This window comes from Centroberyx gerrardi, chromosome 4 (assembly GCF_048128805.1).
Source record: "Centroberyx gerrardi isolate f3 chromosome 4, fCenGer3.hap1.cur.20231027, whole genome shotgun sequence".
NCBI lineage: Eukaryota > Metazoa > Chordata > Actinopteri > Beryciformes > Berycidae > Centroberyx > Centroberyx gerrardi.
Window position 1 is genome coordinate 21,853,535 of NC_136000.1, and position 15,141 is coordinate 21,868,675.

Here is a 15,141-nt window from a genome sequence, read left to right on the forward strand (position 1 = left end):
TGTACTCTGGCATCCTTCTGAGATAAACCGTCTGTATCCCAAAGGAGATAATTAAGAGTCTAGGTGTGAATAATGGTCATAATACAACAGCTGCAGAAATGAAAGGCATCATCTATAACTGTCTCTGTTGAAGAGTTAAATGGTGTTCAACTGTGCATGCAGCTGGTTGACATAATAAATGGAAATCGCTTTCTGTCTCTCTCTCTCACACACACATACACACACACACACACACACACACACACACCCTGCTCTTACCCAGTCTGCATGTGGTAGGTACTGCAACTTGTGTGTGACCAACACTACCGTCCTCTTCTCCTCTCTCAGGAGCTTGAGGATACCATCCTGCATCAGATGGTCACTCAGGTGGATGTCCAAGGCAGAGAACGGGTCATCCTGAAAAAAATACAGGGATAGAGATGAAGAAAAACAGCAAGCAAAGAGAAAAAGACAGCAAAAGAAAACTTTAAGTGTTATGGAGAGGCAGTGTAATACATCAGAGATTCTTCAGGGACATTCAGGGATTGTTCAGGGACATTTTCAAACAGTTTTCAAACAATGGTATGTTGAAGCTTGCAACCGGGCCCATATTGCTATTTTTGTCATGTAGGAATGCATCAGAAAGAGGCCCATGAATTACTTCTGTCTTCAGATATACTTTAAGAAACACTGCTCCACTGTGAATAGTGATAAAGTGCCTGCTGGTAAAGTTAATAAAGTTGTTGCCCATCGCTAAGCTTCTTCTCTAGACCTGAGATGTGTGTGTGCAGACTCACCAGAAAGACCACGTTGGTCTGCTGGTACAAGGCTCGAGCCACACTGATGCGTTGTTTCTGTCCACCTGAGAGGATAATACCCTAGACAGGAGGAGAGGAAAGTATGTGAGGAAAGCAGTACAACGAGGAATTAATTATATCATTTATTGCCATAAAGGCCTGCGGCACTCGCCCCCCAAAGTATCAAAGGAGATCACGGCTTATTTCCTGAATTACTGATGCATGAATTAATCTAACATGACAGTGCTCTGGCTAAACAAGGTCAATTCGGTTCCCCACACTCATAAACATCAAATCCTGACTGTATATTAATGATGACAAGTGATACTGCAACACAGCAATCCACAGTCTCAGTTGTAGCTGTAAGTGGAGAAGAAAGGACTGCAGAGGAATTCAAAGAAAAACACAAAGTACCTAGACTAAGACTGGTGTGATTTACAATGTATGGTGATACTGACCCTCTCCCCAATCTCCGTTTGGTCCCCCTGGGGAAGGATGTCAATGTCCGGCTGAAGGGAGCAGGCCTCAACAACAGCTTTGTACCTGGATGACACACGCACAGTGACAGAATATAGGTGAGGGCAGGGAGCAGCTGCTGATACTTACAGAAGGAAACTATGGTCCTGTAGTAGAGGTGCTTGGTGTTGGTTCACAGTCTGGATAGTACATTGATTTGAATGACACAAAGCAATATCTGAGAGCCCATAAACTGTGAAGATATGCAGGACGTCTTGGGTATTTATGCCATGCCATGACCCATAAAAATCTCTTCATACTGATGCTGCACAGAACAGAAACATGGATAATATCTGCTGCTATGAAGAAATGCAGCAGCCTCTGTGGTCGAACTTGAAAGATATTGCCCTGGGGGGCTGACCAGACTTGGTTCAACAACAGACAGAATAAATAGATGAGAGGCAGACAGAGGTGCAGGATGAGGGCACAGAGAGAGCGTGAAGCGCAGGACAGGACCGGACTGGGAACAAATTTCGGCCCTGCCATTGTTTTGCCTTGGCTAGCCCACCCATCCATTCATCCATTCATCCATTTGACTCAGGACTCAGGAGAGATCGTCGGCTTGAAGCCACTATGGAAAACAACGCTGCATTTGTCACTCATTACATTTAACTTTCTAAAATGAAATCTAGCATTGCTTTGTCTGTTTTATAATCAAAGAATGTTATGTGCTTTGTACAGGCCAAAAATACCTTCATTTCAATGAAAGATTTTACAAACTAAGGTACTATTTAGATATCCTAAAGACCTACAAGATGAACCGAATGCTTTGCATAAGATAAGGATGTGACATTTAACTATATATCCTTGGTTAATATAAGCAAGGTAGGACACAATAAGTTAAAGGCTACAGTCAGCACAAAAAAGGGCTAAGTCAGCAGGAAACTAGAAGTCGACCTCTAAACAATGGACACACTTACAGCTAAGCCCGACTTCACAAAACGAGCCAAAAATTATGCATCAGGGGCAATGACAAAATATTCATTATCAACACTAAAGATGGTGAAACAACAACTAATTGTACAATGTCTACTTGAAACAACTTCTCTCTTTCCAATCTGTCTCAATCACTCACTGTCACACACCTGCACACAAAAGCTAATAAGTGGCACAGCAGCCAACATAGCGGGTTACGGTGTTCTTGACCAAGCAGCGTTTTTTTTTTTTTAAACAGCTGGTGCAACAGCTCAAAAGTGTCGGCCCATCTGGATTTTGCCAGTATTGCCAGACGGCGAGCGGGATGAGACAGAGGAGACAGAGAGGAGGGTGAGCAAACATCACTATTTTATACAACATCTCCAGAGCAACAAAGCACAGCGCTCCATTAAATGTCTTTTCTATAGACAGTCCATTAGGCCCAGAGAGAGAGCCTGGCTACTACCATAAATGTGGACAACCGACCTTTCAGCAAGACCATTTGTTGTGAGGATGAAATATTGTGAGTGTGTGTGAGTGTGTTTGTGTGTGTGTGTAAGTCAGAAAGAGCAAACGAGTGTGTGTTTGATTGTGCCCAGGCAGGCGAAAAGCAGCATATGGTGTTGTGCCAGGGGTGGATGAAATAGTAGAGGCACCACACAGCGACAAAAGGGGAAAACAGAACCACAGGTCGGACAACTCTTGGGTGTCTCAATGTCACAACCTTTTAGCTGGGAAGCCACCAACTGGCTTCTTTTCCTGGAACACTCAAAGTGTTCTCTATATTCCAACCTTTGTTTAACCAGGCCTGTTGACGACACATTTCAATTTACTGCAATCACCTCGGAGAGCAGTGAGGTTGTTGTCTTTGTCTTGGCTTGACATAATATTGACTACTCTATTATCATTAACAACTCTGGCTGCCATATTATAGTAATACCTAAGACAGCAAACTGTATTGTGATTATGGGTGTAACTGATGCAATACCCGTTTTTGGTGTTTTTGCACTGTTTTTATGCAAATACTATGCCTTGCCTTGTACCATCTGCAGCAACAGCGTAGTTATAATCAGAGCAATAATGAATGAAGGGTAGTATAGCTCCTTAGTTATTACAAGAGTTGGTATGCAACCAATAAAGCATGGCTATCAGCAGCTGCATCATTGCATCACTGACCAATCACACTGCTTGGCTGAAACTATTCGCTGTGCTATGTAAGTTACCCTACAGTAATGCACCAGGGCTTCATTCTAAACAGATGTAACTATCATAAAAGTCCAACTTTTTAAATTCTTGCTGCGCTGGCCGGTGGGCTCACCTGGGCTTGATCATGGGCATCTCAAAGGTGATGTTCTCCACCAGGGTGGCGTTCAGCAGCCAGGGCTTCTGGGAAGCGTAGGCCACAGAGCCTCTCTTCCTACCAGAAGTGTCAAACACAGTGTCAAACACACATGGCAATCTGCTTTGCGTGTTCAAAGACATAGACATAGACAAAGATATACATAGTTTATGTCTTTATCTGTCTTTAGCCCCTTTCACACATGCAGGCAATTTTACAGGTTTCATGTGTGAAAGGGGTATTCGTTTCATACATGATAACAAGGAAATCATTTGCTAGAACCGACCTCTTCCTACATTAGCTAACTTCCCCTCAGCATGCCTGGCATACTGCACCTCAGTGACTGATGGCCCTGCACTCCTCATCCTCAGATGCTGCGAGTGACGCACAAGAATACTTCCAGCCCACAGAGGAGCCGGTTCAGGGATCGCAAATGACCGTGTTGTATTTATGAAGTTGATATGCTGTTCAGGGTTGAGGGGAACAATAGCCAAGTCGAGGGGAATATCTTGTTCTCTATTATCCTGCTGCTTCAGTGAATTTCTAGATAACCATGAGAACTGCTACTCTGTCCTGCCCTGCTGATAACGGTGAAACGTCGCCACAAAGACCATCTGGTGTTGTGTGAGCTTACCTGATATCTCCATCACCGGCTGCATCCCTGTCTGTGGGACTGTAGAGACCATGTCAAACACACACACACACACACACACACACACACCAAGACATTAGATATACAATACTGTATCCATGGTATTAACAGGTTATTATCGTGATAATCACCAAATCCACCTTATTCCTATAATAACTAATTGCAGCCAAACACCCGCACACACACCCTCACCATGGCGATAATGCCATGGTGAGCAGCAACCCAAACAGAAACAGGCCGACCACTGCCCTAGATGAGCACGTCTATCATTAGCTGTGATGTTATCGTTCCTAAAAATAACTCCCTCTCCCCATTTCTTCCTGTAAATTGCTGATGCAGAAATCAGCATCATCCAGCCATCCGGACTCTTGACACATTCAGTTCTCAGAAGATCTGATTCCAACAGCCGAGATTAGTACGTCAACACAATGTTTGCAGTTTGTTGGTGTCTTGTTCCTCTGGTCCCTGTCCCTCACGGCGAGGGTAAGTTACCCTTTTAAAGAGAGCCAGGCTGTTTGTGGTCAGAAAGCAGGATGGTATTTTTTGGCATTTGTTTTGATTTTATTATTATACAGCTCACAGTAGAGAGAGACAGGAGAGATTGAAGAGAGAGAGGGGAATGACATGCCACAAAGGTCCTGGGCCAGATCCAAACCCAGGACGTTGAGTTTGGTATGCGCTTCAGACCACTAAGCCACTGGGACGCCCCCAGGATGTTTTGGCACACACCCGTAAATGCATACACACACGTCCCCGCACGCATGCGCGCACACACACACACACACACACACACACACCCATGTGCCTGCACGTACATGCAAACATACACACACACACACAAGATATTCACAGAACAATACACGACACTGAGGCAACAGAGGTGACTATCTGTCCCATCTTAGTCGCAGAGTAAAGTCTTTTTCAGTTGACTTTCCAGTTGGTTTTAATTTTATTTCCTGAAAAAGTGCTTATCTCTGCCATCAGAACAATATTCAAAATGTGTTGGCCTTCTTTGATCTAAATGATGGATCTAAATGACCTCTTGGCAAGGGGAAAATAATGTGGGAGAAGCAATCTGCAGACTTGTCTATTAAATGGAGCGTTTGATATGTTTTATAGTGAGATACTGGCCATACTGGTTTGCCATACAGTAAAAAAATCATAAAAGAACTGCCAAAGCCATCTATTAAGTGATTTATCTGATCAGTCCAGGGAACTAAAGCTAATAGCAATGTGAAAAAAGGTTCAGGATGGCAATTTGATAACTTCAGTCATATTTATTGGCCTGCATTTCAGAGAAAGCTCCTTTGTCACGGCATAATGCCATTTTCCATCGATATGGGACCATCTGATGAGTTGAAACGTAGAATCTTTTTAGTGTGGGACGGCCCTAGAGGTGACAGAGGCTTGTTGAGAGAGACTGAGGGATTAGGGAATGTTACCGAGGTGACACACACTATGTGGCAGCCTGCCTCACTGCCTAGTGCGGATAAGGCAGTGGTGTCGATCCACTGATCCTGACCAAAGCTCCTCTCACTGACGACAAGCCCAGGCCGAGAGATGGGATGACAACATTCCCCACACTCATTCCTGAATTAAAACCAGGCTCCGACATCGAGACACCTCGATACATAACTAGAAACTAGATCAGGCAATGGAAGCAAAGCTCAAGTCACCAAGGGCAGCGGGTTTTCTAAATGATAATACATACAGATACTGAATAGCTAATAAATAATGTGGTTGAAATTAATTTGTTGTTTTAAAAGGGATGATAGCTACACAGTCTATAAGTATTCAGTGAGTAAGCTTTCAACTTAAATGTTATGTGGCCACGACCCAATTAATATTTGAGCAGTACCACTTATATGAATAAGACATGAGATCTAAAATGGCTCGGGTATGAAGACGCAAAATTATTCTTTGAAACAATATAGCATAATCGCTGGGGTGGAAAACATTTTAATGAAATGAATTCTTAACTTGGCATAAAATTGCAAAACTGAGTTTTGTAGAATATGCAACAGTATTCTGTTCACATTGCACACCAAAATCTATTCTATCCAGCAATGACTGGACTATATAAACACAGGTGAGGGCAAACAAAGTTATTTACAGTTTCATATCAGTATCATTATTCTGATGGTTTTTGCATGTTGAATGAATGTCCAGGTTTCTGTGGACACACAAACACACACACACACACACACACACACACACACATGCACACACAACCTCACAAAATGATACTATTAATATACACACAGCAGTGGGTTAATGTTTTAACCATCCGGTCAGACAGAGACGGGGCATCAGCCAATGACACGACACTAGCCATGCATGTCAAATGTCAGTGTGTGATACCCTGATGCCCAAAGCAGGGTGACATAGACACCTGTGTGTATGTGTGTGTGTGTGTGTGTATGTGTGTGTGTGTGTACTTGAAGCCCCTCTGACAGACAGCAGTCATATGAATGACAGAAGGCCAGCTGGGCTACACAGACAGTGACATACAGTGTGCAGAAACGTCCCCACTATTTACGTACGCCAAACCAATGACAAGTACGAATTGTCAACAAAGCTCTACTTATAATAGAGATCTATTGTGTCCACTATTGTTGGTGTGCTGTTTGTGTTTGTGTGCTGCATACAATAGCAATATCAGATATCTTTTCCCCGATTAAAATAGGCTACTACAGTATATTTGCAGCTTTTAAAATGTTCCACTAACCCATGCTATAAAAATTACCAATGTCTTTGACTCAAACTGACTCAATGTTAGTTCTAGAGAGCCAGTCTGAGTTTGAAATTCCGAAATTTTCCTCTAAGGCCCAACTAAAAACAAACGAGTTAGGATCTTGGTTTATTTGTTTGTCTTTCCCTCTTTATTCGGAAGACTCACCTTTCATCGCCCTCAGACTCCAGGCTTGGCAGGCTGCAGAGAAAATGGAGAAAAGGCAATTACTTGAGTTGTTCATCGGGAGTCTACGACTGCTACTTTGTCCTAGAAGTATAAAATGACTTTACTTAATTTCCAATAAAATCAACAAGGCCAAGGGAATTTCTGAAAGTCTAGTGACTTAAATTGAAAAGGCCTTAAAACATAAAATTCACTCAGCACTGTTCCTTTCAGCCTAATTTTACACCCCCTACAAAGCGCACACACACACAGGCACGCACGCACACACACAACCACTCACACTCACAGAATCCTAAACCTAAAATTCACCAAGATCTGATTGGCTGTTTGTGGCTTTGCACATGCCCAGTAGAAGCTGTGGTGTATTTTTATCTTTGACAAGTTGACACTTCTCCCAGAGGTCCTGAGAAGGTGATTTCAATCAGCCTGACTAAGGACCAGAGAGTTCAGGCTGATTCACATCAGTTTACACCAGCAGCTTTCAAAATGGCAGCCATGACAGACGACACCGCAGGAGGTCACAGCTGTTAGGAAGTGGTATGGTGAGTGTCAAGTAAGAAGCCCTAGCACGCCATGCACATGTAAATACATACATGTAAACAGACACACTGCCACTCGCTGTGTAGGAAAACAAGCAAACAATGTCAGCTATTTTATTTAAGAGGTGTTAAACAAAATAAGCCCTATAGATAAGGGCACCTAAGAGTTTGTAAAAAAAAAAAAAAAAAAAAAAGCGCATACCGAAGTGACATAATGCATTAAAGCATTAAAGCATCAGTGTTTTGGACTTTGAGTTCACCAGGTCCTTTTGAATTCTTAATCCAAAAGTTACAGAATTAACCTGAGCATTACAGAAAAAGTGTTTCCAGTGTTTATAATGTATAATTGAAGGGCATTTCATCAATCATGATGGCTCCTGTTGAGCAATTTTTTTAACAATGCACTGAGAAACGCCTAGCCCCTAAGAAAATCACCTCATCAGGCCTCATCACCTCATCAGCTAATGTCGCCTAAAAGGGTCTAAAGCCGGCGCTCTGAAATGGCCGGCTGATTGTCTTATCATGCTGCCATCATAAAAACAGGGTAATCACACTGGAGTTGATGACTTGCAGCTTTCATCTCTCCCATCCCACCAAGGGATATTTCCTCTTCATGCCAGTCAGGACTTTCAAGGACCTAAGGTCATGTTAAAGGGGAATACATGAGGGAATATTACCAGACGGTTTCTATCAGCAGCAAGAAATGCCTAGAGGTGAAAAGGCTAATCATCAAAGCCAAGTTAAATAGGATCACATCCTGTATTAAAAAGATGTCGATGCCATCATAGCGATAAAGGAACTTCCCACAGTTTCTAATTGTCTTTCTAACTGTCTTTAGAAAACAAACACCCATCATTAAAACATAAATGCACCCTAATGATGATGGGGGGTAATGATGCATGTTCATTGTGATGACCACGCCTGATAATGACACACTCTTTGGTATCAGTGACTGAATTGTTTTTCTCTATCCATCAGCAAACACAACTCAAAACTTTTATTCATCTTATCCTCGACAAACAAGGTTTAGTCTATTGTTTGATTGTATTCATTGTCATTCTGGAGATCAATAGCTAGAGACTTTCTTTGATATACTTTATTGATCCCCCATTGTGGAAATTATCTTGTTGCTTTGACTGGATACTCAGGACAAGATACAAATAGCAGTCTACTTTAACTGGAGAGAAACCCCAGCCACTCCCTGCATGCACTACAATCTACTTGAAATGGGAGCATGGGGGTGGGGGCAGGGGGAACAGGTGGGAGAAGGGGGGTTGCACTACTGGGTATGAAAGGTTGCACGAGGCAACAGCAAACATGTCGTCCCACACGTATGATGCCGTCCCCCTCTGAGCCAATCAGTAATCAAAATCCGCTCAGCAGAGTCTGAGATAACGGATGGACGGACGGACGAAGGAATGAACGAATGGATTAAGTCTGAATGATAACCCCCCCTCCCCCCAAACTTCATTGAGGGGGACAAACAGAGTTGTCAGTTCAGAGAAGTAGTTTGAGGTTAACCCTCACATTTGAATTCTGCTGGAGACTTATTAGTGGATTAGTATGTAATTCATTACAGGATTTTTTAATCAGCCAGCTATCACAGTGAATAGAGAGACTAAAGACAGAAACTGTGGCCCATTGACAGGGATTTGTGATATCACATGCTGGCCCACAGGTTAAGAAAAAGCAATGCCTTTCATTTTAATTTAAATACAGACAAATGTAGCTGAACCTGAAGCAGAACAGATACTACTCAGATAAAGAAGCTGTTAGAATAAGGCAACAGTAATACCTTCCCCCCACGAATGATAAAGTCCAAAATATGTCACCTTGTTTTGACTGCTGGTGTGCAGTGGTGAGATGCATAATTTCCCCAAGTTTTGTCAGAATTGCACCAGTGGTGTCTGAGATAACTCCATATCTCTTCAAAATGTCTGATTAAATAGTTTGTGAGAGCTAAATGACAGCTCCTTAGTCGCTCCCAGGGCGACATGATATGTGAGAGGCTTGGCGCCAGGCGGGGTGTACAATCCAGCCCAATATCAGAACACGTGCCAACTTGACCCTGGCATGAGGACAGAGGATGTGTGTGTGTGCGTGCGTGCGTGTGTGTGCTTGGCTGCCAGGAACACAGTGACAATCTAGTAAGGGAAACTGAACTTTGTTGACATATAGAGACGGACAGCAGTCCAACCCTGGGTAGGTGATGAGACATTCACAGCTGGCAGATCGCGGCTAACGACTCCCAGAATACATTTCCATTTGGCTGGATTCAAGGATCTAGTTTCAGCTGTGCTATTTCAAATGTGCACTGCTTTTCTATCTCTACTGGGTTGACATTTGCAGAAACCCATGATTGGCCATCCACATTTGGTAGGATTAAGCCTTGCTCAGCGAGACCCTAGAGGTTTACAAAGAGTAATGAAGATTTATGTCCAGTTCACCGTGTTCCAGATGTCTTAGTCTGCCTTTTGACTTATCAGAGGGAGTGGTCAAGTGGCCTATTTTTAAACTACACAGAACTCTATCTGAATGGGTATCTAGTGTAACAGTCCAAGCAAATGATCATGGTCAACGGTCACTGACAGTCATTGAACCAGCTGCATATCACAGCCACTAACTCAAAATTTCATTAATCTAAACCTCAGAAAGAATTTATCTAAATGGGCAATGAATTAAATATTCAGAGATATAATATTACAGTGAGTATGTTTGAAATTATAATGTTGAGGGCATTTTGGGATGTTTTCCCAGGTGCATTTGTTATTTGACTGATTTTGGGCCGCTGATTCAACGAAAGCGCTCCTACCTCGCTCCATTCCTCGACACAGAGTTCTCCTTTTCCTCCACGCTCCTTCCCCCAACCATAAAAAAGAAAAGCTGCAGTCTCAGCTCGATTTAAGTGACCTACAAATCCAGTTACGTTGTATTGCCATGGTAAGGGGGCATGTGCAGGGCTAGCTTTGATGCAAATTACATTGAACCGGCAGGGACTAAGAATTTATCACTGCCCAAAACACATAAATAAATGACCCAACCTTCCCTGACAGACCAATTACCAGAGAGATTTGGCAATGCACTAGACAGAAGGTCACACTGCGTGGAGAGGGAAAAGATACCATGATATCGACCAGTGATCTGGCTCTCTGTGGGGAGCAATTCACTTCAAGTTAACCTTTCACCTTTGGACTGAAATTCATTTGAAGAGCAACCATAGAACATATATGGGATTCTCTGAGGATAAAAATCTGATGTTGCTTTATAATTGGGGGAAGTGATTGATATACTGGTGTGACTGCTGTGCAGGTTAGTGAGAGACTAGTGCTTCCTCATTGAGGGTAAATCCTTAAGCACACAGAGCTTGATTTCTATCAGGCATTGGAGACACTAAACCACAGTATATAAAAAGATCAGAGTAAAACCATGAACAATGAACAAACAATGCATAATTATTCTGCAGCTATCTAGCAACCTGATGTTTGAAGGATAATTCCAGTTATTTTCAACTTGGGTCTTATTTTCCTAGTTTTTGCCATCATGCCAAACGATTTCTGATCAAAATGTCATCAATTAGTCACACTGTAGAGCTACGTACCTCACAGTCTGCAGAGAGCGCTGCTCTCCAATACAATCTAGCGGGGCAAAGGGAAACTCAAACACTCTAAAAAAGTGGTTAAACGCTCTTTTAGTTTACGTAATTGATAATATGTAGATCAGAATCGATCAGCATGATGGCAAAAACTAGGAAAATAAGGCCCACATTGAAAATAACTGCAATTATTCTTAAAGGAGGATCATTTGTTGTCCCAAACTTATGCAACAATTCAAGTGGCGATAGATAGATAGACAGATAGATAGATAGATGGATAGATAGATAGATAGATAGATTTGTAACTGACCTGTTCCAGTTGACCGTCCCTGAAACTCTCTGCATCTCGCCCAGCGCTGCCAGCAACAGAGACGACTTCCCACAACCCACCTGGCCCACAATCATCGTCAGCTGACCTGAGAGATTTGTAGAAGAGAAGGAAAGGAAGGAAACAGAAACTGAAAAAGTAGAAAGAGAGATGGAAAATGGGATAAAGAAATAAAGAAAAAACAAACAGATTCTACATTCACTGACTGCTGCTCACCAAATGGAATCTTGATGTCCACATTAGATAGCGTCGGCGGCCCGTCGGTCCAGGTGAAATAGCCGCTAGTGATCTGAAAACATGGCACAGACTCAGCCAGAGCAGACGTCAAACAAAGATTAACTCACTGTTCAATAATGAGTCAAAATGGCAAACTGAAGCAGTTAGAAGAACCTTGACAGAATACTGATGAGGACTAAAATCCTGCATACCAATTCATCCATACATAAATATATACACAGTACACACATATTGTACATAAATACATTTATGCATATATAATTTTTTTCATTCATTGTCTCCCACACAATGAAAATATGAACAGTCATAATTCCTACACCACTAGTCTGATTTTGACTTAGTGGGATGATGCATCTTGGCGCTGTGTTCCAGCGTTTACAAATTTACATTGATCAGCCTAATGGGGGAGCAATAATTAAAAGTCGAAATGTTCAACTCAAATGTGATATCTCAGACACCACCAGTCCAATTTTGTCCGAGAGATGATGGCCCAAGAGGTGCCTGCATCATTTGTGGGGGACAAGTTTACTGTTTCCTTGTTTTTCTATTCTTTTGATCCATGCAGCCTTATCACCTCTCTCTCTCTCTCTCTCTCTCTCTCTCTCACCTTGATACAGATGTCGTGGTCCACATCCTGAAAGGGTCCATCCCCCTCGTGGTCCCCCTGTGAGCTGTAGTTATTCCAGTCGTCCCTCGGGGGGCGCTTCCTGTTTACCACCTTCAGGGGCTGGAGGTGTCGGGAGGAAGAGGAGGAGGAGCAGGAGGGAGGGAATGGCTTAGAGGACGACTAGAGGAGGGTTGCATAAACCCCCAGCACGAGGGAGATGGTACAGAGTGGTGATGGTGACGAGTGAGTGTGAGCGAGGTTGAGGTGGAAGGAAGACGACAAAAATGTACAGTGAAGTGAGACTGCAACATCCTGGATCTACCAGTGGGGGAGTTAGGGACGATGTACAGTAAGTGCTGAAACGCTGTACACCATGTTGCCTAAAGCAAGCAGACATAGAAAAACGTGTGTGTGTGTGTGTGTGTGGGTGCTTACCACAGCCTGGTACTTATTTTGGTTGTGATTGCTGGAGCCGGAGGGTATGGTGGCTGTAGGCTCCTGTTCGTCTCCAATCTCATCACTAGAGAAAAACTCGCTAAGCTTCTGAACGCTGCGGAGAAAACAGAAAACAAAGAAACAGAGAAATCAGGTTGTGAGTAAGTTTCACACTGATAACAGATAATGAAATCTGTATTATCAATCAAGTCCATCAACAGACTGTTTACAATCAAATAAATATTAAACAACATACTATAAAAATCACAGCATTATGGATAAACCATTTATTAACTTTTACCCCATTAGACAAGGGACAAAGTTTAGGTAGAGGTTTAAAGGAAAGTGTGAACAAAAAACAAATGCTGCGTTTACCCTCAGTACAGAAACAGCTACACTGATCACACAAATAGGCCTCGGTAACATGCACAGGTAATATAGATCTTAAATTAGTTAATTCTCATGTAAAGATAACAGTAGCCCCTGCCTGTTTAATGGCACATCATTCATTCAGTTGGACAGCTATGATTGGAAAATCAATGGAACATAGCTCACTGAGATTGAGCTTTATCTTTATTTCCCTTTCTCTCTCTCTTTCCCTCTCTACCTCTGTCAGTATGTCTGTCTCTCTCTCTGTCTCTCTCTCTCTCTCTCTCTCTCTCTCTCACACACACACACACACACACATATATGTACATGTAATATCTCTAAATTGACTCACTTATCTCCTATTTCAATTTTCAAAAGAAACAAATGCTCTACTGACACTTGCAATCCACTTCCAATTCTACAAGTACAACAGAGGAAGTACAACAAAATCCTCTCAACTGGATCTCATTCCCTTCACTTGGCTCATTTCATCCTTAATTACTTCAAAGTGCTTTGAATCAAATTTCTCTTGAACTAAAGGCACATACAGGCCCAGACATGCAGTATGCCACAGTTTACCCTGTGTGTTGGAGCGAACAGACTGCGATAGTTATGTCAATATCAGGAGAGCTATGATAAGAGTATCTCCACCATTAACTGGCCTCTGCACTGACAATGGCTCATAAAATATCAATATTAAACGCCACACGCCACAGTGTGACAGCACCAGCTGGTAATAGATAAAGATAGTTGAAATGTTTTATTCATCATATTCTGTTACATCACCACACGGCCAACTTGGTAGGAAAATAACAGGTGATAACCAGAATGACAATGACAGCCACAACCAATGAGCCAATGATGAACCAATGATGTATGTGGTAAAGCACCATATTGGTAGGAAATGCATGTGACATCATGGGAATACTATGAATACTACAGTTACATAGTTCTCCTCTACAGAGAGACATTTCCCATTGTGAAAATCTTAAGATGTGCTGCTAACTGAAGTGAATCCACGTCGTAAGGTTTTTTTTCCCATGAAATCTGTCTGGCAAAGTGTATCAGAAGAACCCATACTTCCAAAATAGGCATCTCAAGGATCGTAAGCAGATTCAAGAGAGAAAGGCCTTGTTTTAAAGTCAAGTGACCCAGTCCTTACACAAGCCTAGTGGTAGTAAGCAGCCTCTAAAAGCATTTAGAAAATGTAGAATACAGTTTGCAAGTAACCATCATATCCAAGCTGATACTGTAGCAGTCAGTCTCATCCAGTCTCACCCTCCACTCATCCCCTCCCCTTGTCTGATCATTTCCAAGAGGTACTAGGCAGAGATGATGCAATATTAACTGACACTTCCTTCCTCATTGCCTGTACAGGCTATAGACTACACGCATATTCAGCCTTGACTAAGAGAAATTAGCTCTGCTTCATTGACTTTATGAGACACATCTAGGGGACTTCCATCCACTTTTAGAATAGAATATAGAATATAGAATAGCTTATATGTCGATAATTTGCATTATAATTGCCCTGCGTAGATGCTATGAAAATAGTTGAAAATATATAATTTGATATATTAGCAACTGAGCACGCAAGTAGTAATGGTGTAATCAGCCATGAGAATGACAGGATGGAGAGTTAATGACTTGTGCTGGATTAGTAGGAGCGAGAGAGAGGCTCTGTAGCAACCTAATTACAACAGATGTCTTGCCTGCCAAACTAATTGTTAACAAAGAAATAATTATATTACGGAGATAAATTGAGAGACATTTTATGATTAGAGACCAGTGTACTAAAACAACAGAGAAGTGAGGCACTTATCACCTAAATCAAGACTGATCCAATGATGCCACTGATCCACCAATATTGCCTGAAGGCCAAGTGCTACATCCAGTTTAATCACGCTGCTCTTCACTAC

The 15,141-nt window shown here is 42.3% G+C and overlaps 1 protein-coding gene across 1 annotated transcript in view; it reads right to left on the reverse strand.

The window, feature by feature from the left end:
• The window catches only part of abcc8 (ATP-binding cassette, sub-family C (CFTR/MRP), member 8), a 68,250-nt gene that overhangs the window by 15,239 nt on the left and 37,870 nt on the right, over nt 1-15,141 (reverse strand). Inside the window, exons 14-23 of the mRNA XM_071900355.2 lie at nt 12,854-12,968; nt 12,419-12,598; nt 11,791-11,863; nt 11,557-11,662; nt 7,098-7,130; nt 4,181-4,219; nt 3,526-3,624; nt 1,235-1,319; nt 777-857; nt 259-396 (exon numbers count right to left, since the gene is read on the reverse strand). Coding sequence (XP_071756456.1) covers nt 259-396; nt 777-857; nt 1,235-1,319; nt 3,526-3,624; nt 4,181-4,219; nt 7,098-7,130; nt 11,557-11,662; nt 11,791-11,863; nt 12,419-12,598; nt 12,854-12,968 — 949 coding nt within the window. The remainder of the gene's footprint in view (nt 1-258; nt 397-776; nt 858-1,234; nt 1,320-3,525; nt 3,625-4,180; nt 4,220-7,097; nt 7,131-11,556; nt 11,663-11,790; nt 11,864-12,418; nt 12,599-12,853; nt 12,969-15,141) is intronic.